We start from the raw sequence: 27764 nt of genomic DNA on the forward strand, positions 1-27764 counted from the left end.
GTGACTATATTTTGTTAATACAGAATTTTTGTTTCCAATATTGAGGATTTTTTTCCTGTATTTTTACTGTTTAGTTTAAATTATAAGACCTAATTATGAGTGATCAAATCAAATTCATCGTGGACAATCTCAATAAGGAACCTTTTAGGAAGAACTATAATTTAATCACATTTGATTCCTTGGAGCCAATGCAACTATTACAAGTTCTCAATGATGTTCTGGCTGAGATTGATCCAAAGGTAAGAGTTTTCTTTTTCTCTGTGATGAAAAGGGTGGCAAGAAAGCAAGTTTCTGCCACTAAATATCTGTAACTTTGGGGCAAATTATTTAACCTCTCTGGGCCTAGTTTTCCATTCCTATAAAGTGATAGTAGATGATCTTTAAAATTTCTCTACTAGCTCAAAAATTAAATTACCTCCTTGTACCTTACTTAGAAATTATTTGTGCAGTTCCAAACATAAATAGATTTGGTTCCGGAATGAAAATGCTTTTACAAAAGGTTTTATTGTGTTGCAAGTTAGCTCATGTCTCATATACACTGGTCTTTTCCACTGGAGACTTTCTTAAGCTTGGCATTCTTAGTATGAATCCTGATCTAGCTTGTATGTACCCTCCCTTGGAATCTGGAAGCCTCCATACTTAATCTGTTTTATGAAGAGACCATTGTGACTGTTATGCTCTAGCAGAACAATTTTGTCAGTGAGTTTCAATATTGTACTTTGCTATATTTGCATAATAACATTTTTTCAATTTCTTTATTTGTTAGCAAGTTGTTGATATCAGAGAGGAGATGCCAGAGCAAACAGCCAAAAGGATGTTGAGCCTTCTTGGTATCCTTAAATACAAACCTCCAGGAAATGCTGCAGACATGTAAGGAGCTGACCAAGTGTTGCTTTCTTAGAGCTGTACTTTAATATCCAAACCTTCATAGTCAGTCTTTCTGACAATGCTTGTTTTCCCTAAGTCAGTGGCCTCATGAAATCACTGGATTTCAAAATAATCTTGATTTTTTTTAATGTTATTTTGTCATGTGGGAGTCTTAAGTGAGTCAGTTCTTTCTCTTAATCAAAAAAGTCAGGCAAATCCATGTTTCTATTTTATCATTTATCTGCCATCCTATACAAAAGCTACAATTTAAACCTGTCCAGTCAGTGAAGTGAAGTATTAGGGCTGACCAGTTAATGGTTCCAAAACAACCTCCTCATATATTCCAGTGATGTATTAAGGGACTAATTTTATGATTATTGTCAATGTGCAGACTTACTTTAGAATAGCCTTGGTTTTATCTTTTTAAAATAGTCAAGGAAAAGTGTAAATTGGATTTGAGCAAATGTTAACTCTTTTCAAGGTTTACTTATAAGCCTCTGTGTGTGTGTGTGTGTGTGTGTGTATTTTCTTTTTATAGGAGTACCTTTCGTCAGGGTCTGGTGATTGGAAGTAAACCTGTAATTTACCCAGTGCTCCACTGGCTTCTTCAGAGAACTAATGAACTGAAGAAAAGAGCATATTTAGCTCGTTTTTTAATAAAACTTGAGGTACCAAGTGAGTTTCTCCAGGATGAAACCGTGGCTGATACCAATAAACAGGTATACAATATATAAATGGTATTTTTAAGCTATATGTAATGACTTTCAAGGTTTCAAATATATATTGATCTCACTTTAGTTTATTTGCTGTTTCTGTATTTCCATTGGATATAGTATTATCCAAAAGGATAAATTATTATCAATAATTTTCACCTGTAATTACTCTGAAAATATTGACTTCTGAACACCAGTACCTTTTTGGTGATAGAGCATGTGGATAGAAAAAATCCTGAAATTAGGATTTTAGAATAATTTATTACTTAGGAATTGTGCATAGTTAAATGAACTTTTTGACCAACTCAGTACCATGAGGGTGGGGGTTCAATAAAGGGCATGTGGACTTTCTTTGTACTGTTTCTTACAACTGAATCTGCCATTACCTCAAAAGTTTAACTAAAATTTTAAAATGTCCTTGAATGAATAAACACATGGATTTAAAAAAAAAAAAAATTGTGGGTAGATGGGATCCTGGGCTTGGAACTGCAGAATACTTTGTTAATTATTTAGGTGATATATAATTTGTCATCCAAATCATAATAATTACACCAGAGCAAAAGGTATAAATTGGCACTATACCAGGTGAATTGGGACTTGTGAGCACCTTCAAAAATTGTGTGTAGGCAAAGAAGCCGGGGTTATGATCTCAAAGGATGTCCTAATCAGGCAAAAGGTAGAGAAAGAACCGGGAATTTGCAATTTCAGTGTACTTTCCTCACCAGAGTGTTGATGTGATATTGGGTTTCTGGCCTTAAGACGTTAAAGCTCTTCACTATACAGGATTTTGGCTGGTCAGGCTCCTGGTCCTGGGATTTCAAAGCATGTTGCTGATTGAAGACTGTCTAAACCACTCTATGGAAACAGACTATGGAAGTTAGAGAATTTAGGCTTGAGATTTAAAAGAAAAAATTTGCTTCTCTTTAGCATTTGTACTTTTGTTTTATAGTAGGTCTTTAGACCAATTTGTGCCAGTTTGTTGTGAATTTTAATAGTTTGTCAATCTGTCTCTCCCAGTAGATTTATGAGATCTCTAAGGACAGGTGTCATGTCTTATCCATCTTTGTTTTCCTCCAGAATTTTGTAGGGTTGCTTCTGTATGATATGGCTCAAAATTTGGTTGAGTTGAAACAATCTACTAAATGTTTTTTATCCATGTATTTTGTTATTTTGGGTAGCCATGACAGTAACTCAAAATAGAGTCAGTATTGATCTCTTAAGACATTTCAAGGGTTGAAAGTTTATGCAAATAATTACGTCAAATAATACAGTAGACGCCTTGAGAAAGCACAGCACCATTGCAGCCCCTGCCTTTGAAGGCTTTACACAATGTAAGCAGTAGAGAGTGTACACATGAACTATTTTCTCCTCCCTACCCTCCCCTATCAATAAATCTGATAGAAACTAATTCCTCTGAAGGAAGTTTATTAATAGTTTTTATCAACCATGGCAAACTAATTATTAATGGAAGAATTAATAATACTAAAGTCATATTTGTTCTTGAAGCATGTTTGAAGTGTATGTATGAAATGATTTACATGTTTAGCCAGTCTTTTAGCGGAGGACCTAATAAAAAATTCACATTGCCTTTCTAAATGAAGAGTTTTAGAACGATTGATTTATAGACTTGCAGAATATATGTCAAGAAAAAATATTAATTTTCTGTCACTATCCACAAAAAAACCTATTTTAAAAAATTTGGGGGTAAGAGTTGTGACTTTTTTCATTCCTTTAACTGCTTTTTTATTGAACACCTGTATTGGTTAAGTACGATGCTAGGCCCTAGGGATACAAAAGCCTCCACAAGTAATATGATTCTTATCCTCCTGACTGTCAGTGTCCAAAGGTGGAGACAGATAGTTCAGTCGCTCAGTTGTGTCCAACTCTTTGCGACCCCGTGAATCGCAGCATGCCAGGCCTCCCTGTCCATCACCAACTCCCGGAGTTCACCCAAATTCACGTCCATCGAGTTGGTGATGCCATCCAGCCATCTCATCCTCTGTTGTCCCCTTCTCCTCCTGCCCCCAATCCCTTCCAGCATCAGGGTCTTTTCCAATGAGTCAACTCTTCACATGAGGTGGCCAAAATATTGGAGTTTCAGCTTTATCATCAGTCCTTCCAAGGAACACCCAGGACTGATCTCCTTCAGAATGGACTGGTTGGATCTCCTTGCAGTCCAAGGAACTCTCAAGAGTCTTCTTCAACACCACAGTTCAAAAGCATCAATTCCTTGACACTCAGCTTTCTTCACAGTCCAACTCTCACATCCATACATGACCACTGGAAAAACCATAGCCTTGACCAGACGGACCTTTGTTGGCAAAGTAATGTCTCTGCTTTTGAATATGCTATCTAGGTTGGTCATAACTTTCCTTCCAAGGAGTAAGTGTCTTTTAATTTCATGGCTGCAATCACCATCTGCAGTGATTTTGGAGGCCCAAAACATAAAGTCTGACACTGTATCCACTGCTTCCCCATCCATTTCCCATGAAGTGATGGGACCAGATGCCATGATCTTAGTTTTCTGAATGTTGAGCTTTAAGCCAACTTTTTCACTCTCCTCTTTCACCTTCATCAAGAGGCCCTTTAGTTCCTCATCACTTTCTGCCATAAGGGTGGTGTCATCTGCATATCTGAGGTTATTGATATTTCTCCCGGAAATCTTGATTCCAGCTTGTGCTTCTTCCAGCCCAGCGTTTCTCATGATGTACTCTGTATAGAAGTTAAATAAGCAGGGTGACAATATACAGCCTTGACATACTCCTTTTCCTATTTGGAACCAGTCTGTTGTTCCATGTCCTGTTCTAACTGTTGCTTCTTGACCTGCATATAGGTTTCTCAAGAGGCAGGTCAGGTAGTCTGGTATTCCCATCTGTTTCAGAATTTTCCACAGTTTATTGTGATCCACACAGTCAAAGGCTTTGGCATAGTCAATAAAGCAGAAGTAGATGTTTTTCTGGAACTCTCTTGCTTTCTCCATGATCCAGCAGATGTTGGCAATTTGGTCTCTGGTTCCTCTGCCTTTTCTAAAACCAGCTTGAACATCTGGAAGTTCACGGTTCACACATTGCTGAAGCGTGGCTTGGAGAATTTTGAGCATTACTTTACTAGTGTGTGAGATGAGTGCAATTGTGTGGTAGTTTGAGCATTCTTTGGCATTGCCTTTCTTTGGGATTGGAATGAAACTGACCTTTTCCAGTCCTGTGGCCACTGCTGAGTTCCAAATTTGCTGGCATATTGAGTGCAGCACTTTCACAGCATCATCTTTCAGGATCTGAAATAGCTCAACTGGAATTCCATCACCTCCACTAGCTTTGTTTGTAGTGATGCTTTCTAAGGCCCACTTGACTTCACATTCCAGGATGTCTGGCTCTAGGTGAGTGATCACACCATTGTGATTATCTGGGTCATGAAGCTCTTTTTTGTACAGTTATTCTGTGTATTCTTGCCACCTCTTTTTAATATCTTCTGCTTCTGTTAGGTCCATACCATTTCTGTCCTTTATTGAGCCCATCTTTGCATGAAATGTTCCCTTGGTATCTATAATTTTCTTGAAGAGATCTCTAGTCTTTTCCATTCTGTTGTTTTCCTCTATTTCTTTGCATTGATCACTGAGGAAGGCTTTCTTATCTCTCCTTGCTATTCTTTGGAACTCTGCATTCAGATGCTTATATCTTTCCTTTTCTGCTTTGCTTTTTGCTTCTCTTCTTTTCACAGCTATTTGTAAGGCCTCCCCTGACAGCATTTTGTCTTTTTGCATTTCTTTTCCATGGGGATGGTCTTGATCACTGTCTCCTATACAATGTCACGAACCTCCATCCATAGTTCATCAGGCACTCTATCTATCAGATCTAGTCCCTTAAATCTATTTCTCACTTCCACTGTATGAAGTGAAGTAAAATGAAGTGAAGTTGCTCAGTCGTGTCTGACTCTTTGCGACCCCGTGGACTGTAGCCTGCCAGGCTCCTCTTTCCATGGGATTCTCCAGGCAAGAATACTGGAGTGGGTTGCCATTTCCTTTTCCAGGGAATCTTTCAACCCAGGGATCGAACCCGGGTCTCCTGCATTGCAGGCAGATGCTTTATCCTCTGAGCCACCAGGGAAGATACCCCTCCACTGTATAATCATAAGGAATTTGATTTAGGTCATACTTGAATGATCTAGTGGTTTTCCCTACTTTCTTCAATTTAAGTCTGAATAAGGAGTTCATGATCTGAGCCACAGTCAGATCAGATAAGTAACTAGCAATTACAAGTTTATATGATATTTACTCTGATATCATGGTACTCGTATAGAATAGGTACAGGGCTAAAGAAGGCTTCTTTGGGGATACTGAGATCTGAAGGATGAGTAAGTTATCCAGGAAAGGGATGAGGGAGTCATAGAGTGTTGTTCTCAGACGGAATAGGGTGTGTAAAGTGATGTGGATGGAATAGGATGTGTAAAGTGAAAGTGGACTATACCAGGAATTTAAAGAAGGTCAAGCCCTTTTACTTCATTGCAGCCGAGAAGGCAACATGGGTCACCAGCAGCTCTACTGGAGCCATCCGAGAAAGTTCGGCCAGGGTTCTCGCTCTTGCCGGGTCTGCTCAAACCGGCATGGTCTGATCCGGAAATACGGCCTCAATATGTGCCGCCAGTGTTTCCACCAGTATGAGAAGGACATCGGCTTCATTAAGTTGGACTAACCAAACTTCCTTAGATGGCTCATCCAGCACATCAACCTTAGGTGGAAATAATACTAGCTCTTTGTATATAAAATAAAAGTTTTCAAAACTTCAAAAAAAAAAAAAAATAAAGAAGGTCGACATAGCTGGCATATGGAGTGTTGGTTAGGAAAGTAATCAGGGAAGTCTTTAGAGGCCAGATTATATACACCAAAATTTTTGTGTCCCGTATGAATATTTAAGGATATATTTTAATGGTGTTATATACTGATTAAATAATAACTATAAGTTAGTAGATGACCTGATTAAGGAAACCTACTGGATCTAGTCAGTTTATAATTTTTTAACTTGTTCTTTTAGTATGAAGATTTGATGGAAGCCTTTAAAACTTTGCATAAAGAATGTGAGCAGCTCAAGATATCCGGATTTTCTACAGCAGAAATAAGAAGGGTAAAGAAAAAACAATAATGATTTTGGTGGGGATTTGAATTAAATTCAGAATGTCTTAAGACTATAGAAACTAATGATAGCAAATGGCAAATTTTCTTTTGTAGGACCTTTGCTGATTCTTTACCGAAGAAATTAATGAGGCCAGGGTTAATTCGTAGTTAATTCTTATGTTATTATATACTATATATATATATTATATATATATATTATATACTATTGTTATATAGAGCACTTTGTTGTTGTTCAGTCACTAAGTCATGTCCGACCTTTTTGCAACCCCATGGACCAGAGCCCACCAGGCTCCTCTGTCCATCGGATTTCCCAGGCAAGAATACTAGAGTGGATTACCATGTCCTCTTCCTGGGGATCTTCCCAATCCACAGATCAAACCCAAGTCTCCTGAATTGGCAGGCAGATTCTTTACCACTGAGCCACCAGGGAAGCCCGTATAGATCACTGCCATGGATTAAAAGTAATTATGTTTTGGGTCTTTATCTAATATATATGTGTATACAAACACACACACACATATATATATGAAGTCTGTGTCATAGAAGAAAGAAAAATAGAAGGAAAAAAATCTAATTGTTAACATTTGTTGCACTATATCCTTTTGGATTTTGTGTGTGTGTGTGTATGTATGTATGTATGTATTTGGGATCACACTATACATAATTATTTGTATCTTGTTTTTTTAATCATTGCATTGTGAATATATTCCCATTGTTATCTTTCTACAATGTGATTTTCAATGAGTAAATAGTATTCTATGGTATGGATAGTTTTACAGTTTTTGGTGTTTTGTTTTCATAATTTGCTATTATAGATAATGCTATAATTTATCTTCTACATAAATTTATTTTGGGCTATCTGTGATTATTTCCTTAGAATAAATTTCTAGAAGTAGAAAGCATATGAGGATTTTTATGTCTTTCTTGATGCATGTTATTTAGTGTTCTCCAAAAAATATTTTTGTACGCTCACCAGACATATAAGTTCTTTCTCTAGAAAATTGCTAATTCTCGCTTTCTTGAATTTTATATTTTTAGAAATAACATCTTTATCTTCTCAAACAAGAATCATTAGAAGTTGCTTCCTCAGGGAGGCCCTTCCCTGATTCTCTAGATGGATTAGTTCACCCCAATTCTTTTTGTTTTATAACACTCATTGTACTTACAATTATTTTAATGTCTGTCTTCCCAGACATTTTAAACTCTGTGAGGGCGAGGACCATGTCTATATATCTTATTTACCACAATATCCCCAGTCCCCTGCATGTAGTATGTCTCCAGTAAGAGTTTATTGACTGTATTAGAAATGAAAGATGAGGTCACATCTAATAGAAAAGAAAGACCCATAAGTAGATACTTATCACGAAGTATGGAATAAGGGTGATAGATACCCATCTACTGTTCCTCCATTATGCCATGTGAGTAACCAGAAATGATAAAATAACCTAGAGTCTGTGATTTTAATTTTATTAATTATTACCAGAGTGTTTTTGAATATATTCTTTGTAAGGAAATACGATTAAGCAAAAAATAGAAACTAATTCACTTAAAATCTCTTGGTCTTGTGGTAACTTTTACTGCGATTTTAGTGACTATATGTAAACTTTTTTCTTGGTATTGTATTATATATAAATGTCATAGTCTGCTTTCAAGTAATGCCGTATCATGACTTCTTCTCATGTTATCCAACATTTTTCTGAATAATTTTTAGTAACTTTCATTGTGTTGTGCCATAATTCACTTAGTAGTCCTTAGACATTTGGGTCATTTCCAAATTTTAGATATAATTAGCATCTATGAGAATCCTTATAGATTCCCATGGGTAAAATTACTGATCCACAAGGTATGTACATTTATTTTAAGACTTTTGAAATTATTCTTCAGTGCAATATCACCAATAGTAACAGTCCCTGTTTCCCCAGATCCTGGCAATCCTGACCACCATGTGTATTTTTCCTTTCATTATTACTGTGAGAGTTAGCCTGTTAGTTTTTGGGGTTTAGCAAGGATTTTTTTGCTTGTTTTGTTTTCACTAGAAAATATTGTGGAGCTGGTGGAATTTTTTTTTTTTGAAATCTTTTATTTTTAGAAAGGGAATTGGTTAATTGACAAAACCAGACACAAATTTATATATTGAAAACACCATAGCCTTAAAAATAATTTCCCTGGAAAACTGACAGAATATAAAGTCTGGTGTTTAACAGAGCACATGGGACGTCAGCAGCTGTTGCTCATGATTTTAGACCTGCACACTATCCATTATAAAAGGTTTTTGACAAACCGTGTGTCCATATTGGAATTAGAACACAAATGGGCTGGTTGGCAGCTTCACCTTACTATTTTATAACCTGTTGCTTTTCTAAATGAATACCAAGCTACCAAATAAATTACTCTGCATAAAGAACCCTGGAGAGGAAGGGCAGGTGGTAAATAGAAATGCACTTCTTCCAAAAGAGGATCTTTGTTTCTTACTGCTCTGGTTATAAGTGATGGAAGTGCTAAATGTGTAATCATATAAAAACCTTATCTGAATTCTACAGACAAAGAATATTTTTTCTTATAATGTCTTCTTGACTGCTTTTTAGGATATCAGTGCAATGGAGGAAGAAAAGGATCAGCTTATTAAGAGAGTTGAACGTTTGAAGAAAAGGGTAAGGCAAGAATTAGCACTGTAAAACTTTGACCCTCAGTCCCAAGAACTTGCAAAGAATTAGGAATTGCAAGTAAAGATTAAGCAAGGCATAAGTGTACATCTGAAGAGGGAGTCAAATAACATGAACGGAAAGGGAATCTCCCTAGGCAGTAGCCCAAAGCTTTCAAGGACCTGGAGTTTGAAACTTTAGTGTCATCTCTAGGGAATGCTGTTTACCAAAAGGAAATGATAAGTGAATGTCTGAGTCACATGACATGCTAATGTCTCTCTTAAATCTGACAGTAACATATACTACTTATTCCCTTACTGTAGGTGGAGACAGTTCAGAATCATCAGAGGATGCTGAAAATAGCAAGGCAACTTCGAGTTGAGAAAGAGAGAGAAGAATTTCTTGCACAACAGAAACAGGAACAAAAAAATCAGGTACCCACATAAAAGTTTATATTGTCATGATGAAAGAAATAGTTCCTTCTGATCATTCAAGTGCTAAGAGGAAGATTTTTAGAATTGAGGACGTTCCTGTTTCCCTTTGTTAACATGATGAAATACTCTTTTTAAGAGTATTGCACAGCACCAACAGCAAAAACAAAACCATCTTTTGGGTTTCTATTCTTCATGCGTATCTATGCACTATCTCTTGGGCTGTGCTTAACTCATGTTGTTCCAGCATTACAGAATATCCATTGTAATGTTAAGCAGTAAGATTAACTGTTAATAGAACTTCTAGAATCTCTGCTGCTGGGTCACTTCAGTCGTGTCCGACTCTGTGCGACCCCATAGACGGCAGCCCTAAAGGGTGTCTTAAGATTCAGACTGTATGAGAATGTCTATTTTATTCCATGAATCATGGTATTTTTTATGTTTTCCTCCAGTGGCAAATAAGCAAATCATGAAAAGACTCAAAATCACATATACTCCACATTTTTAGATTTTGCCTTAAAGAAAAAAATAATTTGGCCAGAAAGTATTTATTTTATTTTATTAAAAATCTATCTTAAAACTGAGTGGACTTGTGTATTAGAATGATATTTCAAATCAGCTTCATTTCCTACTAAATGGGCAGTTTAGGTTTTTGGCTCTTCTGGATCTTGGCTTGGCATCATAATATTACTGCAGTAAGCTGCATTTGCCTGTGTCCTGAATGGTTACTTAGCTTCACTTTCTGATTCTCAAACATCATTTCTGAGAATGTTAGCATTCCTTGGAATTGAGAAAACCATGTTTTAACAGAAAAGCCTAGTACAAATATTTCTTTAACATGCATTTTTCCTTGATCACCAAATTCAACAAATAACTAAATAAAACATTTCTGAAAGCTTTTTAAGTTTTACTTGAAAATGTATTGAGCAAACCAGTTACATTTTTGGCTTAGCTTAGTAATTTCTTAGTTATTATTTATTTTCTTTATAAGAATTATGTAGAACTTGTATTTTTCATTGCTTGTCTATATAAATGGTAGGTTTCAGCAGAATAAGCAAGTAATAGATGTAATTGTATTTTAAAGCTATTTCATGCAGTGCAGAGACTGCAAAGAATACAAAACCAGCTGAAAAGTATGCGACATGCAGCAGCAGATGCGACACCTGAAAGTAAGTGGAAATTACTGTATGATATAGGTGATCATATTAGTGAGAATATTAGTTTGAATCAGTAGTCTTCCTTACTAATGGGAATTGATTATTCTCAAGCGATAGGTCAGCATTTTGGGGCATCATTTCCTAGCTAGTAAGGGACAGCCTGGTGAAGACACCCTTAAGTGTTCACCTAGGGTCTTTTAATTCCCTTTCAGTGTTTTGTCAGAGAGTGAAGGTAGTGGAAACCATGGTGGAGGGAGGCTCTCTGGTGTGTGAATGTATAAAATACTTAGAATGGATGCTATGAAAAAGTTGGACAGAAAAAGTGTAAATATCATTTTATAGCCAGGGCTATAAAGAAAAAGAATAAAATGCTAGAGCCTTAAAACTGAGTGCTTTTCATATTTTGGGTTGTGCCAATGAAATGGGTATCTCTGGCTCTGTTATCACATTAGCTTTATATAGAGGATGGATGGCAGGAGAAGAAGGGGGCAACAGAGGATGAAATGGGTGGACGGCATCATCGACTTAATGAACATGAGTTTGAGCAAACTCTGGGAGATAGTGAAGGACAGGGAAGCCTGGCGTGCTGCGGTCCATGGGGCTGCAAAGAGTTGGACATGACTGAGCGACTGAACAGCAATCCCAGATTATACCACCAAACCCATCCTAGGCATTTTTAAAACCATCCTAGGTTTTTGTTCATCAGAAGGGAGATGATGTAAACTGACAGAGCAGTAAAAAATTCTCATTTGTACTGGAGAAATATTTCAATGTAAATATCCAGCTCTTGGAGGATATTTTTCAAGCGTTCTAGGAAACATTCTACTCTAATATATAATACATAGAATGACTATAATAAAAAAGACAGTCAATAACAAGTGTTGACAAGGTTGTGAAGAAATTGGAACCTGCATACAGTGCTGGTGGAAATGTAAAATGATTCATCTACTTTGGAAAATAGTTCGGCAGTTCCTCGAAATGTTAAACCTAGAGTTACCATGTGATTCAGCAATTTTATTCCTGGATATCTACCCAAAAGAGTTGAAAACATATGTCCACACAAAAACTTGTACACACATGTTCATAGCAACATTGTTCATAATGTTGTTCAGTTGCAAAGTCATGTCCAGCTCTTTGCTATGGACTGCAGCACGCAGGCTTCCCTGTCCTTCACTTTCTCCTGGAGTTTGCTCAAATTCATATCCACTGAATCAGTGATGCTATCTAACCATCTCATCCTCTGCTGCTCTTGGTTCTCCTCTTGCCTTCAATCTTTGCCAGCATCAGGGTCTTTTCATAATAGCCAAATATAAAAACAATACCAATGTCCCTAAACTGATGAATGAATAAACAAATTATAGCATAACCATACAATGGAATTTTATTCAACAATAAAAGGAATGAAGTATTGATACATGCTACAATATGGATGAACTCTCAAATCATCCTAAGTGAAACAAAGACAACTTATTATGTGACCCCATTTGTATGAAATTTCCAGAATAAGCAAATACATAGAGACAGAAATCAATGATGAGTGCCTAGGGCTGGGGAATTATAGGCGAGGACAACTGTGTTGGTTGGTGGGTGGGTGACGGGGATAGGAGACTGCTAGTGGGTATAGAGGCTTCTTTTGAAACCTGATTGAGATGGTGTAAAATTGATTGTGGTAGTCATACAATTCTGTGAATATACTAAAAGCCATTGAGCGTATGCTTTAAGTAGATGAATTTTATGGCTATATGGTAAATTATATCTCAGTAAATCTGTTAAAGAGATAATATAGTACTTCCTTGATTCTAGACACATGATCTTTAACATTTTAATTGTTTTTGCAGTTGGGGTATATCTTGCACTTTATGTATACATTTCACAAGGTATTTGTTAATTTAGTTGATGTCTTATAATTAATTGCATCTTAAAATCAAAGAAATATGGCACATGTAATTGATATGTAAGAAACCACTATAGTATTCCCCATAAAATGTATGGTTAATACATGTTAATTAATGACTTTCCATAGAATCTCTTGGGCTTCCCTGGTAGCTCAGATGGTAAATAATCTGCCTGTAATGCAGGAGTTTGGATCCCTGGATCCCTGGATTGGGAAGATCACCTGGAGAAGGCAGTGGCTACCCACTCCAATATTATTGTCTGGAGAATTCCATGGACAGAGGAGCCTGGGACACAACTGAGTTGTTTAACCATATGAAATCTCTCACTCCTCTCAGTCATAAATTCAGATTCAAGCAATACCTGGAAGTTGCTGTGCATGAAGTTGTTGGCATCATTTGATTCTTTATTCACTAGGTTTTCACTTTTTAGGAGAATGTTTAGGACAAAAGAAAATAATTTTTAGTGCTTTTTTACTCCTTAGTACAGTATACAGTATAACTTTTTAGTATATGTTCTCTGGATTTGATGTAGGTTCCTTCACATCTTTAGTGTAAAAAATTAAGATAAATCTTCAAAAGAAATTCATTAAATTATACACATTTAAAAATGTATGGCAAAACCAATACAATATTGTAAGGTAAATAAATAAAATAATCTGTTTAAAAAAATGAATATCAACAAAAAATTTGTTTGCATAGTCTATCTTTGCTAAGAAATTTTTAGAACTTACAATTAATAGTGAATTTTTGAAAAGGAAAGCAATGTGTAGAAGAATTGAAAGATTTAGTAAGCAGAAAAATAACTTATTGATCAGCACAGTTTACTACAATTTAAAATGTTAGCTTGAACATGTGTTTCTCCAGTGTCTGTTATCCTCAATTTTATTAGGTTAAATATTTCATGCTATTATGGTTTAATTCTGGTAACTAAGAATATCCAAAGGTATTTATAGTGTTAGTAATATTTCATTTTTTATTTGAGCAGATAGACTTTATTTTGCTTTGGCTTTATAGACTAAATAGAATTTTGAGGTCAGGAAATACATATTTAGTAATAAAATGGACAAATAAAATTTGTTCTCTTTGGGGGCATCTCTTGAGATGGTTTAGTAGATTCTGCTAAATAATAAAATCAATTGTATTGCTAAGTAGTAATAGAAATAATTGGCTCAGAACCAGTCCATTAATTCAGTGTTTATTGAACATCTGCTCCATGTCCAGTACTGTGCTAAGTACTGGGAATAGAAAGGAAAGCTATGTCTGTTAAAGTGCTCACAGGCTAATGGTGAAATGACAAGCAGTAGACAATGATAATGTAGCATGACAAATAAACTGATGGAGCCAGCTTCGATGAAAACAAAGAGGCAAAGCACACCAAACTCCAGCACGTCTGTTAGTTGCTCAGTCATGCCGACTCTTTGCAACCCCATGGACTGTTACCCGCCAGGCTTCTCTGTTCATGGAATTCTCTGGACAAGAATACTGGAGTGGGTTGCCATGCCCTCCTCCAGGGGATCTTCCCAACCCAGGGATTGAACCTGGGTCTCCCGCATTGCAGGCAGGTTCTTTACCGTCTGAGCTACTCTCACACAGAGTCAAATGGCTTCCTGGAGGTGTGGTGATTGAGTAACTTAATGCTGCAGAGGTGGAGGAATGGAAGACATTCCATGCTAAAGCACAGTGACTGAAACAACAATGCTGTGGGCTGAGCAGATGATGGAGGAAGTAGAGATAAAAGGCCAGGCTTATTCTGACTGCTTGTCTTTGAAAAGAAGGCAAGGGAGGGAGTGTGGGAATGATTGAGAAATCTGTGCATAGATTGAGGGACGGTAGTGGTGTAGTGGTGTTTACATTACTGAGGAGTCGGTCAGACCAAGGAAGATGTGAAGATTTGGGAGGAAAAGGTGAGAACCGGTAGCAACCTTTCCTGTGTGCTCCCATTGTATCCCAGGTATGTCATTGAATGTTCTATAGCAGTTACCATAACATGTTAATTGTTGGCATACCTGACTGACTCAGCTAAACTCTGGGCTAGTCACGAAGTCATAATTATTCTATTTTCAGGCCTTAGCACACAGATTTGCACAGTAAGCATTTAGTAAATAATCTGTTAAATAGTTGGGAGGAGGAAGTAGAGACCGTAACCCTGCATAGGAAGGAAATTATCTTTTCCACAGGTAGGAGGGGAATCAAAGAAGAAAGAACTGCTAAAAATATTGAAATAAGGTATTATTTGTGCAATATGTGTTTTTTGTGGGTTGACAGGGAATGGGGAGCAGGAAGTTCAGTCCCTGCTTTGTTGACATTTTTCTGGGAAGCAGAGTCTTAAGGATTATATTCAGCAGACTAGGAAAAGAGTAAATTAAACAGATGTTCAATTGCTTCAGGTATTTAGTTTAATAAGGTCCATCTAAATATTTTAGTAACAAAAAATGGCTTACAAAAAAATTCTATTTGCTTAAATAACATGAAAGTATTTTTAGTGTCACAGCGTAATTTGTATTTTTTCCGAGCAACAGCCATATTATAAAACATTCACTGAAGTTAATTAATCTTTATATTCTACATATTCCTGAGATTTGTTATATAAAAGAAGCTTCTTATTCAGTTGTAAAAGGATCAGCAAGATGTTTTCAGAGGGTTTTTAATCACAATGTTTGCTGAGATCTTAGTGACCTTATATTTATCTCATCAGCATGTTTTTATCGAACTTTTTGTTTTGTATTGGGGTATAGTCAATTTACAATGTTGTGGTAGTTTCAGGTGAACAGTGAGGGGACTCAGCCATACATATACATGTTCACCAGGATTTTGAAAGATAATTTTTTTAAAACTGCTTAGAAATATGCCCACTTTTCAAAGTATAAGTTAAAATTTTTAAGAGAAGGATTTAAAATGTGACAGAAACTGTTTTTATGTTGACCTTATCTCAGCTTTACTGAGGTTAAATGGATATATTATAAACTGCAAATGTTTAGAGTATACACTTGTTAAGTATTGACATATGTGTACCCTGATGAAACTATCACCTTAATCAAAATATAAATATTGCTATATCCATCACTGTAAAGCATTTCCTTTGTAATGTCTCATTCCTGTCCCTCTCACCCTCCTCAGACAACCATTGACCTGCTTTCTGTTACTATAGATTAGTTTGTATTTTCTAGAATTAGGAACTTTTTTAACAGGCAAAATAATATTTAAGAATTTAAAATCTTTTAAAAACATTTTAGACTTTATTTCTTGCATCTCTGGATTATATGTGGTATGTTTTAAGAACTTGAAGATGGAAAAACTGGTCATCTAACACCCAAAGAAGCCAGGGTGTAGAGTTAATTGGAAACCATATAGGAACGATTGCCTAATTATAGTGATTCATGAAACACTCTCTTCCCTTCCATTCCCCAGTCCCTAAAAAAAGAGATGGGAAATTGTAGGGATGAATGGAAAACTCATGAATTTGCCATTAATAAATTTTTACCCATTAATACATGGTTAGCTCAGGAAAACTAAAAATAATTTTAAGGCTTTGGTCCAAATTTATTATGCAATCTACGTACGTAGATTACTTAAACCGGAAATCCAGTGTTTTAAAAAGTCAAGCCAGAATTTGTAGATGTGTAATGGAAAGATCTGAAATAAACTTTTTAAAGCTCTTGAGGCTGGGAATTTATAACAAAATCATTATTCACTGAAAATCTGTGTATGTGTACAATTGTGCTCTCTGCCAGAATAAGAAAACTATCAAATCTTAAAAATATAATTTAAGTTGTCACTTAACTGTAAACTTAATACTTTGTGAAATCAAAACTACCAAATGTGGAAAACTGAAAATGTTTATGAATGTAGATAATTTCTCTTTTTCAAAATTTAACTTGTACCTTTAATAATGTCTTCATTAGTTTAAACCTAAAAATTACGATATATTATTACTGTTATTATTACTGAAGTATTAGAATAGAAATATAAATTGCATAAGTACTGCAAAAGAAAAAGAATAAATGATTACTTACAGAGGAAGTAAGCTGGATTAGATTTCATTTGTGTTGTCATTTGGTTCATGGGTTCCTTAAATACATAGAAGACAAAATATGATCCAGCAATATATTTGGCTCTGTAAACGTTATTTTTGCATAATGTGGAGTATAAAAGAATTAGATAGTAATTTGGGAATATCATAATATTACTTTTTCTGTAATTTAAATATTCTTCTATGTAAATTGTCCTTTATTATCATTCTGATTAACCTCAAAAAGTTTCAGTGGCCAATCCTTTATTGTTCTGTAATGGCAGCCCACTGCAGTATTCTTTCCTGGAAAATTCCTTGGACAGAGGAGCCTGTGGGCTACAGTCCATGGGGTCACAGAATCAGACCTACTCTCTCCAGGTTTTATGTTTTAAAATGTAGAAAGCATCACTGTACCTACTCTGTTGGGCTGAATAATCGCTTATTTAATTTTCATAGGTTTAATGAAGAGGCTAGAGGAGGAGATAAAGTTTAATTCATATATGGTAACTGAAAAATTTCCTAAAGAATTAGAGAACAAGAAAAAAGAATTACATTTTTTACAAAAAGTGGGTTCAGAGCCTGCTATGGGCCATTCTGATCTTCTTGAACTTGAATCTAAAGTAAGTAACAATCACCTTTTTTTTATAAGCTCCCAATTTTATCTCATCTCCAGTCCCATGAAAATTATGTGAACTGCTTCTATAGTGTTCTGCTCTTGACTCTGAAATTAACCTGTGCTAAGAGTTGACAGCTCTTATAAGGAATTGTTCTTTATGAGAAATTATAACACATTATGTTGTTTCTTAATCCACAACTGATTAGGAAACTGGGTAACTTGGAGAAATAAATTAATGCATATGGTTGACTCATAGGTTTATATGTTTATAATATAATAATTTAGATGACAAATTTTAAAAAATATTTTAAATGATTACTTTTTATTTCCAAAAATAATATAGCAATTTTGTACTTAAAGCTAATGTTTTTTATTAGCTTTTTATACCTGCTTTGGAATTATTAAACTTTCTTGTAATGTTCATTGAAACCTAATATCATAGCATTTTTGTTTCTTAAAAGTAAAATACTAATCAAGTGTTTATTTATTTAAATAATAATTAAATATCATGAAAATTGATTGAAGGATTTTGACATTAATAGGCTTAATAGCCACTGCAGTTAAATAGATAATTCTTTTAATTTATGTATAGAAATTAGTTGTCCAACTCAGATTTGGCTTAAATTTAATGTTATAGGATTAGCAGGAAAATTCTAGTCTTTTCAAAGGATAGTTATACTGAAAGTCATATAATTTAAAAAAAACTTATAGGACTATATGCTTCTGTTGCCTTTATTCAGTTTTATTACATTTGAGAAAAGTTTAGATTAATGAACGGGATAAATGACAGCTGTTATAGAATCACAGATCATTCATTCGAACAGAAAGCGTTTTTAGATGTCATTCAAGTCAACTCTCAGCTGGATTCATAAATTCCTTGTACTAAATCCCTGGGTAATGTTAGTCCAGATCTGTTTTATCACTTAATTACTTGAAAAGTCACAGCCTAGGTGAAGGGATAACTTCAGATTTTTAGAAATTGTCTTTCAAAATAATTTAAATACTTCATGTAGAATAGGATAATTTAGACATGGATGGTAAAATCCATGTAACTAATCCAATTCTGTAAATATGTAGCATGAACCATGAAATGCAGATTGTCTCAAAGTAATTGTAACAACCCATCAATGGTATTAATAGGACTGATCCTCCTATCAAAATCACTGATAATAACAACTGTCAATTCAAAGCTTTGATTGACCAGATGTCCCTTAATTTAGGTAATCATAGCCATAGTTTTAACCTTTTTTATTTTCATACTGTTTTAGATAAATGAAATAAACACACAGATCAATCAGCTGATTGAAAAGAAAATGATGAGAAATGAACCAATTGAAGGCAAACTGTCACTATATAGGCAACAGGTAAGACCTCTCTTTTTGACTTACAAACCCATGTCTCCTGCATTGCAGGTGGATTCTTTATTGTCTGAGCTACCAGGGAAGCCCAACAATACACTTAAGTGAAGTGAAGTCGCTCAGTCGTGTCCGACTCTTAGTGACCCAGTGGACTGTAGCCTACTAGGCTTCTCTGTCCATGGGATTCTCCAGGCAAGAATACTGGAATGGGTTACCAGTTCCTTCTCCAAGGAATCTTCCCGACCCAGGGATCGAACCCGGGTCTCCTGCATTGGAGGCAGACACTTTAACCTCTGAGCCACCAGGGAAGCTAACACACATAAGACCACTCTTTTTGGCTCACATACTTTGATCTGTAATCTTGTTGGTGAATATCTTCATAAACATATAGTCTTAAAATGAGAAGGAAGTAAAGAATAAATGTTCTTCTGTCATTGTTAATCTCCAGATTAAATCAGAGAATTTCTGGAAATGCCACAAAGATGCATGTTCAAGTCTGAAATCTGATATATCTGATAATGCTCAGCTTCCTCAGTTCAGTTCAGTTCAGTCGCTCAGTCATGTCCGACTCTTTGCGACCCCATGAATTGCAGCACACCAGGCCTCCCTGTCTATCACCAACTCCTGGAGTTCACTCAGACTCACGCCCATAGAGTCAGTGATGCCATCCAGCCATCTCATCCTCTGTTGTCCCCTTCTCCTCCTGCCCCCAACCCCTCCCAGCATCAGAGTCTTTTCCAATGAGTCAACTCTTCGCGTGAGGTGGCCAAAGTACTGGAGTTTCAGCTTTAGCATCAGTCCTTCCAAAGAAATCCCAGGGCTGATCTCCTTCAGAATGGAATGGTTGGATCTCCTTGCAGTCCAAGGGACTCTCAAGAGTCTTCTCCAACACCACGGTTCAAGAGCATCAATTCTTCGGCGTTCAGCCTTCTTCACAGTCCAACTCTCACATCCATACATGACCACTGGAAAAACCATAGCCTTGACTAGACGGACCTTTGTTGGCAAAGTAATGTCTCTGCTTTTGAATATGCTATCTAGGTTGGTCATAACTTTCCTTCCAAGGAGTAAGCATCTTTTAATTTCATGGCTGCAATCACCATCTGCAGTGATTTGGGAGCCCCCCAAAATAAAGTCTGACACTGTTTCCCCATCTATTTCCCATGAAGTGATGAGACCAGATGCCATGATCTTAGTTTTCTGAATGTTGAGCTTTAAGCCAACTTTTTCCACTCTCCTCTTTCACCTTCATCAAGAGGCCCTTTAGTTCCTCATCACTTTCTGCCATAAGGGTGGTGTCATCTGCATAACTGAGGTTATTGATATTTCTCCCAGCAATCTTGATTCCAGCTTGTGCTTCTTCCAGCCCAGCGTTTCTCATGATGTACTCTGTATAGAAGTTAAATAAGCAGGGTGACAATATACAACCTTGATGTACTCCTTTTCCTATTTGGAACCAGTCTGTTGTTCCATGTCTAGTTCTAACTGTTGCTTCCTGACCTGCATACAAATTTCTCAAGAGGCAGGTCAGGTAGTCTGGTATTCCCATCTCTTTCAGAATTTTCCACAGTTTATTGTGATCCACACAGTCAAAGGCTTTGGCATAGTCAATAAAGCAGAAATAGATGTTTTTCTTGAACTCTCTTGCTTTTTCAATGATACAGCAGATGTTGGCAATTTGGTCTCTGGTTCCTCTGCCTTTTCTAAAACCAGCTTGAACAACTGGAAGTTCACGGTTCACATATTGCTGAAGCGTGGCTTGGAGAATTTTGAGCATTACTAGCGTGTGAGATTAGTGCAGTTGTGCGGTAGTTTGAGCATTCTTTGGCATTGCCTTTGGGATTGGAATGAAAACTGACCTTTTCCAGTCGTGTGGCCACTGCTGAGTTTTCCAAATTTGCTGGCATATTGAGTGCACCACTTTCACAGCATCATCTTTCAGGATTTGAAATAGCTCAACTGGAATTCTATCACCTCCACTAGCTTTGTTTGTAGTGATGCTTTCTAAGGCCCACTTGACTTCACATTCCAGGATGTCTGGCTCTAGGTGAGTGATCACACCATCGTGATTATCTGAGTCGTGAAGATCTTTTTTGTCAGCTTCCTCAGTATCTGCCAACTGTGGAGAGAGCGTGAAATATGATTTTTTTATGTGAATGCTTACCTCAAGTGATAGAAATAAATATTTAAAATCTTTGATGAACTAAAGTCAAAGTGTTAGCAGCTTAGTCGTGTCCGACTCAGTGATCCCATGGACTGTAGCCCACCAGGCTCCTCTGTCCATGGAATTCTCCAAGCAAGAATACTGGAGTGAGTTGCCATGCCCTTCTCCAGGGATCTTCCCAATCCAGGGATTGAACCTAGGTGTCTCCTACAATGTAGGCAGATTCTTTACTGCTTGAGCCACAAGGAAAGTCCTAATGAACTAAAGGCAATATACTTTTTCAGGTTTAAAGTTAGCTTGAAATAATACAGAATAAATTAAATTTTAGAGCTAAGGCATTTATCATTTTATACAGAAGTATTAAATCATGAGGATATATATTTTGTTATGTATTGCTAGACAGAAGATTCAAATGACAGCCAATTTGAAAATACTGAGCTACATAACAAAGCATTATTCAAGGATGCTAGAATTTTTGGAAAACCTTTTTATAATGGAAAAATTTGATCATATACAAAGGTAGAGAAAATAGTCTAAATAAATCCTTGTGTGTCCTTCAGCTATAGCTATTATGGCCATTCTTATTCCATCATAGCCCGCAGCCGCATCTGGATTATTTGAAATAAATATAAGATTTCATATTATTTCACATGTAAATATTTCAGAATGTATCTCTAAAAAATAAAAGCTTTTAAAAAGCTTAACAACATACCATATTTAAAATTTTTAATAATTCCTTAATACTGGCAAATATCCAGTCCATGTTCAGATTTCCTGATCTCTTTTTCTTTTCTTTTTTTTTTTAGTTGCTTTTTTTAAGTAGGATCCATACAGGATTTATACATTGCATTTGTTTGATGTTTAAATCTCTCTTAATCTATAGACTCTCTTCCTTCCTTATTTATCCATTTATTTAATAATTTTTTGTAATTTTTTATTGAAGAAATTTACTTTTCCTATAGCATTTCCCATAGTTGATGTTTTGCTGATTGCAACTGAATGGTGTCCTTTTAAAATGTTCCTCTGTGTCCTGTATTTCCTATATATTAGAACTAGAAACTTGAACAGGTTGTTTTTTTTTAAGAATACTTTCTAGTTGGTATTTTGCCATTCCCTGGAGTATAGAGGAGTTGAAGTTAGGCCAGCCTCTTTTTTATCTTTACTTTGCTGTCAGACAGGACTATTCTGACCAATATTTGTTTATAGAAAAGCAGTCTTGCTCAATTATTTATGGCGAGCAGTCTTTTTGATATAGCTTCTCTGAATAAGACTAAATTCCACGATATTCATTCATGCTGAGTAGATGGCCTCATATCAGAGCAGAGAAGCACAGCTCATGATTGGAATAAGACATCGGCTCCTCAGAGAACAACTTTAGAGTGAAAGAAATATGTAGAAGAGTATATAAAGCTCTATCCAGAAAATATTGGGTAATTATTATGATTCTTTTCTAAGCACTCTTTCACTGACTGCTTAGAGGATGTTTGTCCTGTAGGATAGAGTGTGGAAAAGAGCCAGAATGATTAGGTTAATCTCTCTGTGGTTTATGACATCCCACAGTAAACCCCTCTTCCCACTTGTTTACTCTGGAAGGAAAAGCCCCACCCACTTTAATGTGATGGTCCCTGGCCTCCTGTAGTGTGACCAACTGTGGATATTCTTCATCCTTTTAAATTGACCCATGACTAGACACTGGAATCTGTGTCTTGAAAGTGCAGGGTTGTCTATTCTCCTGGGAACCAAATCCCCTAATGACATCAACATTATTCATCATTTGCTTTAGTCCATATGTTACACACAAGTTTATTATTACACTAAAAATAATATTATATATACATATATTCATATATTTCCAACCTTAGAGGAAGAAGAGCATATTATACACACTTTTGTTCACAGTGCTTTTTTTCTCGATATATGCTGTTGAATAGTATAGTAGAATAATCTTTATTCCTTTATAACTTTGTTGAGATACAATTCATATACTATACAATTCACCCTTTTAAGGTGTAAATTCAATGATATTTAGTATCAGAGCTGTACAACCATTACCCAATCAATTTTAGAACATTTTTATCATGTCAAAAAAGAAACCCTGAACCCATTAGCAGTCACTTCCCATTTTCCCCCACATCCTCAGCCCCAGTCAACTACAAAAGACCAAACTAGCTGTGTAAATTTCCCTGTTGTGGACATTTCATATAAATGGAATCATATGATATGTCGTCCTTTGTGACTGGCTTCTTATACTTAACATACTGTTTTTAAAGTTCCTTCATGTATGGTGACTCAGACAGCAAAGAATTTCCTTCTGTGTAGGAGACAGGGTTCGATCTCTGGGTCAGGAAGATACCCTAGGGAAGGGAATGGCAACCTAGTCCAGTATTCTTGCCTGGAGACTTCCACAGGCAGAGGAGCATGGCAGGCTACAGTCGATAGGGTTCCAAAGAGTCGGACATGACTGAACAACTGACACTTTCGCTTCATGTTGTTAACATGTATTTCTACATGCTTAAACCTTTTTATTACTGAATAGTATTCCATTATACAGATATATCACATTTTGTTTTTCTGTTCGTCAGTTAATGAGCGTTTGGGTTGTCCCTACTTTTTTGGCTATTATAAATAATGCTGGTAGGAATATTCTTATACAGGTTTTTGTTTGAAAATAAATTTTCATGTCTCATGAGTATACTTGTAGGAGTGCAATTGTTGGTTCAATGATAATTCTGTCTGTAACATTTTGAGGAAATGCCAGACTACTTTCCAAAGAAGCTATACCACTTTACATTGCCACCAACAGTGTATGAAGGTTCTGATTTCTCCACATTTGTACCAACACTTGTTATTATCTGTCCTTTTTGTATCCACTGTAGTGGATGCTTATTTCTGTTCACAGACATACTCCATTGGGTATGGAGTGGGTATATCACAGTTTATTCAACCAGTCCCCAGTTGATGAACATTTGGGTTGTTGCCATTCTTGTGCTGTTGCCAATCATACATCAATAAATAGCTTTTTGTTTATGTCTTTGCATTTTTTGTCAGTGTGTCTTTGGGATATAGTCTCAGAAGTGAGATTGCTACATCAAACAGTAATTGCGTATGTGAGTTTGCTAGATATTGCCAAATTTCTTTTCATAGGGTTTTAGCATTTTACATCCCTGTGGCAGTATATGAGAGTGCCTATTTCCTTACAGCCTCACCAGTAGAGTATGTTGTCAAACTTTTAGATTTTTGCTATCCTTGTAGATAAGAAATGGCATTTTATGATAGTTTTAATGTTTATTTATCTTACTATAAATAAGTTTGATCATCTTTTCACATAATCTTACTATAAGCAAGGTTGAACATCTGTATTTTCATATCATGTGTATTTTCATTTTTTAAACGGAGAATTGTTTAAAGGGTTTGCACTAAAGATTTCCCTCTCTTATAAAATTTGTTTGATAAAAATATTTGTACTATTTCACTGGAGAAGACAGTTTGGCTAATGTCTTTCTTAAACTAGTACAGTCGTGGTTCATTTAAGGAAATCCCCCACAAGTTGCTAATGCTACATTATCCATAAATGCTGCGTTTATGGCTAAGAGCAGCCATCTGGGTTGTGTAAACATTTGCATAATTCTGGTGAATCAGATGTTTAATTTTCAATCTGCATTTCATTTATTAGAATGCCCCAAATATAATAAGTATTTTAACATTTTATTTTAAAAGTATGGATATTGAATTTAGATAGGATGATCTGTATTGTAGTTTTGGGAATAAAGCATTCTTGTTTTATTCCTGTGAAAGGAAACCAACCATACAGAAAAACAGCAGACTTAGTGTTAGCTTCTGGGTTTACCTAGAAGATATTTTCATTAGCATTTCAGTGTTAGTTGACAAGATTTTAATATTTTTTTTATTACTATTGCATTTCTGTTTCTCTGCTGATATATTCTATATTTTGCCTTCCAAAATGCTTTAAGGTTGCTATTTAATGCACATTGCAGGGGATTCCCTCATGGCGGTGTGGAGTGGTTTGAACTTGGTGCTTTCGCTGCCGGGGCCCAGGTTCAACCCCTGGTAGAAGGAAATGGCAACCCACTCCAGTGTTCTTGCCTAGAGAATCCCAGGGACAGCGGGGCCTTGGTGGGCTGCCGTCTATGGGGTTGCACAGAGTCGGACATGACTGAAGTGACTTAGCAGCAGCAGGGAAGATAAGATCCCACAAGCCATGTGGTGCAGCCAGATACATATATAAATATACATATATGTGTATATTATTGTTGTTGTTTAGTCGCCCAGTTATGTCTGACTCTTTGTGACCCCATGGACTGTAGCACGCCAGGCCTCCCTGTCCCTCAGCATCTCCCAGAGTTTGCCCAAGCTCATGTTCATTGCATCTCATCCTCTGATGCCCTGTTCTTCTGCCCTCAATCTTTCCCAGCATCAGAGACTTCCAATCAGTCGTCTGTATGCATCAGATGACCAAAATACTGGAGCTTTTGCTTCAGCATCAGTCCTTCCAGTGAATATTCAGAGTTGATCTCCCTTAAGATTCACTGGTTTGATCTTACTATCCACGGGATTTTCAGGAGTCTTCTCCAGCACCATAGTTTGAAGGCATCATAGTTCTTTGGCATTCTGTCTTCTTTACGGTCCAGCTCTCACAACCAAATGTGACCACTGGGAAGACCATAGCCTTGACTATATGGACCTTTGTTGGCAGAGTAATGTCTCTGCTTTTCAACGCTCTCTCTAGGTTTATCATTGCTTTCCTGCCAAGAAGTACGTGTCTTCTGATTTCATGGCTGCAGTCACCATCTGCAGTTATTTTGGAGCCCAAGAAGAGGAAATCTGTCACTACTTCCACCTTTTCCTCTTCTGTTTGCCATGCAGTAATGGGGCTGTATACCATGATCTTAGTTTTTTTAATATTTAGTCTTAAGCTGGCTCATTCATTTTCCGCCTTCACCCTCATCAAGAAGCTCTTTAGTTCCTCTTTGCTTTCTGCCATTAGAGTGGTATCATGTGCATATCTGAGGTTATTGATGTTTCTCCTGCCTGTCTTGATTCCAGCTTGTAACTCATCCAGCCCAGCACTTCTTGTGATGTGCTCACAAGAAATAGATTAAACAAACAAGGTGACAGCAGACAGACCTGTTGTACTCCTTTCTCAATCTTGAACCAATCATTTATTTCATACAGGGTTCTAACTGTTGCTTCTTGATCTGCATACAGATTTCTCAGGAGACAGGGGAGATGGTCTGGTATTCCCATCTCTCTAAGAACTTTCTTTTTTTCCCACAGTTTGTCATGATCTACATAGTCAAAGGCTTCAGCTCAGTCAGTGAAACAGAGATAGATGTTTTTCTGAAATTCCCTTGCTTTTTCTATAATCCAGTGAATTTGATCTTTAGTTCCTCTTCCTTTTCTAAACCCAGCTTGGACATCTGGAAGTTTTTGGTTCACGTAATGCTGAAGCCTAGCATGCAAGATTTTAAGCATGACCTTATTACCATGGGAAATGAGTGCAATTGTCTGATGGTTAGCACATTCTTTGGTACTACTCTTCTTGAGAATTGGGGTGAGAGGATTGACCTTTTCTAGTCCTGTGGCTCCTGCTGGGTCTTCCAGATTTGCTAACATAATGAATGCCAAGGGCTTCCCTGGTGGCTCAGATGGTAAAGAATCTGTCTGCAATGCAGGAGACCCAGATTCGCTCCTTGGGTCAGGAAGATCCCCTGGAGAAGGGAATAGCAACCCATTTCAGTATTCTTGGCTGAAGAATTCCATGGACAGAGGAGCCTGGTGGGTTACAGTCCATAGGGTCGCCAAGAGTTGGACATGACTGAGCAACTAACACAGCTATCTGGGGCCAGCATCCTACATTTTCCCATCCCTTTGTCCTTAGGGAATGGCAGCAGCTATATTGCAGGCATTGTTCTGCAATGAATGCCAAACCTTGATGGCATCATCCTTTAGGGGTTTGAATAGTTCTGCTGGAATTTCATTGCATCTACTAGCTTTATGGCAACCCACTCCAGTACTCTTGCCTGGAAAATCCCATGGACAGAGGAGCCTGGTAGGCTGCAGTCCATGGGGTCGCTAAGAGTTGGACACGACTGAGTGATTTCACTTTCACACATTGGAGAAGGAAATGGCAACCCACTCCAGTGTTCTTGCCTGGAGAATCCCAGGGATGGGGGAGCCTGGTGGGCTGCTGTCTATGGGGTTGCACAGAGTTAGACATGACTGAAGCGACTTAGCAGCAGTAGCAGCAGCAGCTTTATTAACAGCAGTGCTTCTTAAGGTCCACTTGACTTCACACTCCAGAATGTCTGGCTCTGGGTGACTAACCACACCATCATAGTAATCCAGTTCATTAAGATCTTTTTTATACAGCTCTTCGATGGATTCTTTTCATCTCTTCTTGATCTCTTCAGCATCTACTCGGTCTCTACCATTTTTACCCTTTATTGTGCCCATCTTTGGGTGGAATTCTTCCTTGATGTTCCCAATTTTCCTGAGGAGATCTCTAATCTTTCCTCTTTTGTTGTTTCCTTCTATTATTAAGCATTGTTCATCGAAGAAGGCCTTCTTGTCTCTTCTAGCTATTTTTTGGAACTCTGATTTTAATTGAATGTACCTTTCCCCTCTCTCCCTTGCTTTTTCACTTCTCTTCATTCTTCCGCTATTTGTAAAGCCTCCTCAGATAACCACTTTGCCTTCTTGCTTTTCTTTTTCTTTGGGATGGTTTTGTTCACCGCCTCCTGTACAATATTACGGACTTCAGGCA

At 36.8% G+C, this 27764-nt stretch overlaps 2 protein-coding genes and 1 non-coding gene across 5 annotated transcripts in view; 2 read left to right on the top strand and 1 right to left on the bottom strand.

Moving 5' to 3' along the window:
- The window catches only part of IFT81 (intraflagellar transport 81), a 222572-nt gene that overhangs the window by 127055 nt on the left and 67753 nt on the right, over positions 1–27764 (top strand). For all 3 annotated transcript variants that reach the window (XM_070769526.1, XM_019977956.2, XM_019977957.2), the window contains 9 exons: positions 75–239; positions 767–870; positions 1406–1586; positions 6608–6697; positions 9294–9359; positions 9674–9784; positions 10866–10950; positions 17299–17462; positions 18727–18822. In XM_070769526.1, the coding sequence (XP_070625627.1) occupies positions 96–239; positions 767–870; positions 1406–1586; positions 6608–6697; positions 9294–9359; positions 9674–9784; positions 10866–10950; positions 17299–17462; positions 18727–18822 (1041 nt within the window). In that variant the 5' untranslated portion in view covers positions 75–95. The remainder of the gene's footprint in view (positions 1–74; positions 240–766; positions 871–1405; positions 1587–6607; positions 6698–9293; positions 9360–9673; positions 9785–10865; positions 10951–17298; positions 17463–18726; positions 18823–27764) is intronic.
- LOC109571460 (small ribosomal subunit protein uS14-like) lies at positions 6051–6382 on the top strand. Its single transcript, XM_070769534.1, has one exon. The coding sequence runs from the start codon at positions 6098–6100 to the stop codon at positions 6266–6268; it is 171 nt and encodes a 56-aa protein (XP_070625635.1). The 5' UTR covers positions 6051–6097; the 3' UTR covers positions 6269–6382.
- Positions 19053–19124, bottom strand: TRNAW-CCA (transfer RNA tryptophan (anticodon CCA)). The gene has a single exon. It is a non-coding gene; the product is annotated as a tRNA-Trp (tRNA).

Source organism: Bos indicus, chromosome 17 (genome assembly GCF_029378745.1).
Source record: "Bos indicus isolate NIAB-ARS_2022 breed Sahiwal x Tharparkar chromosome 17, NIAB-ARS_B.indTharparkar_mat_pri_1.0, whole genome shotgun sequence".
Lineage (NCBI taxonomy): Eukaryota > Metazoa > Chordata > Mammalia > Artiodactyla > Bovidae > Bos > Bos indicus.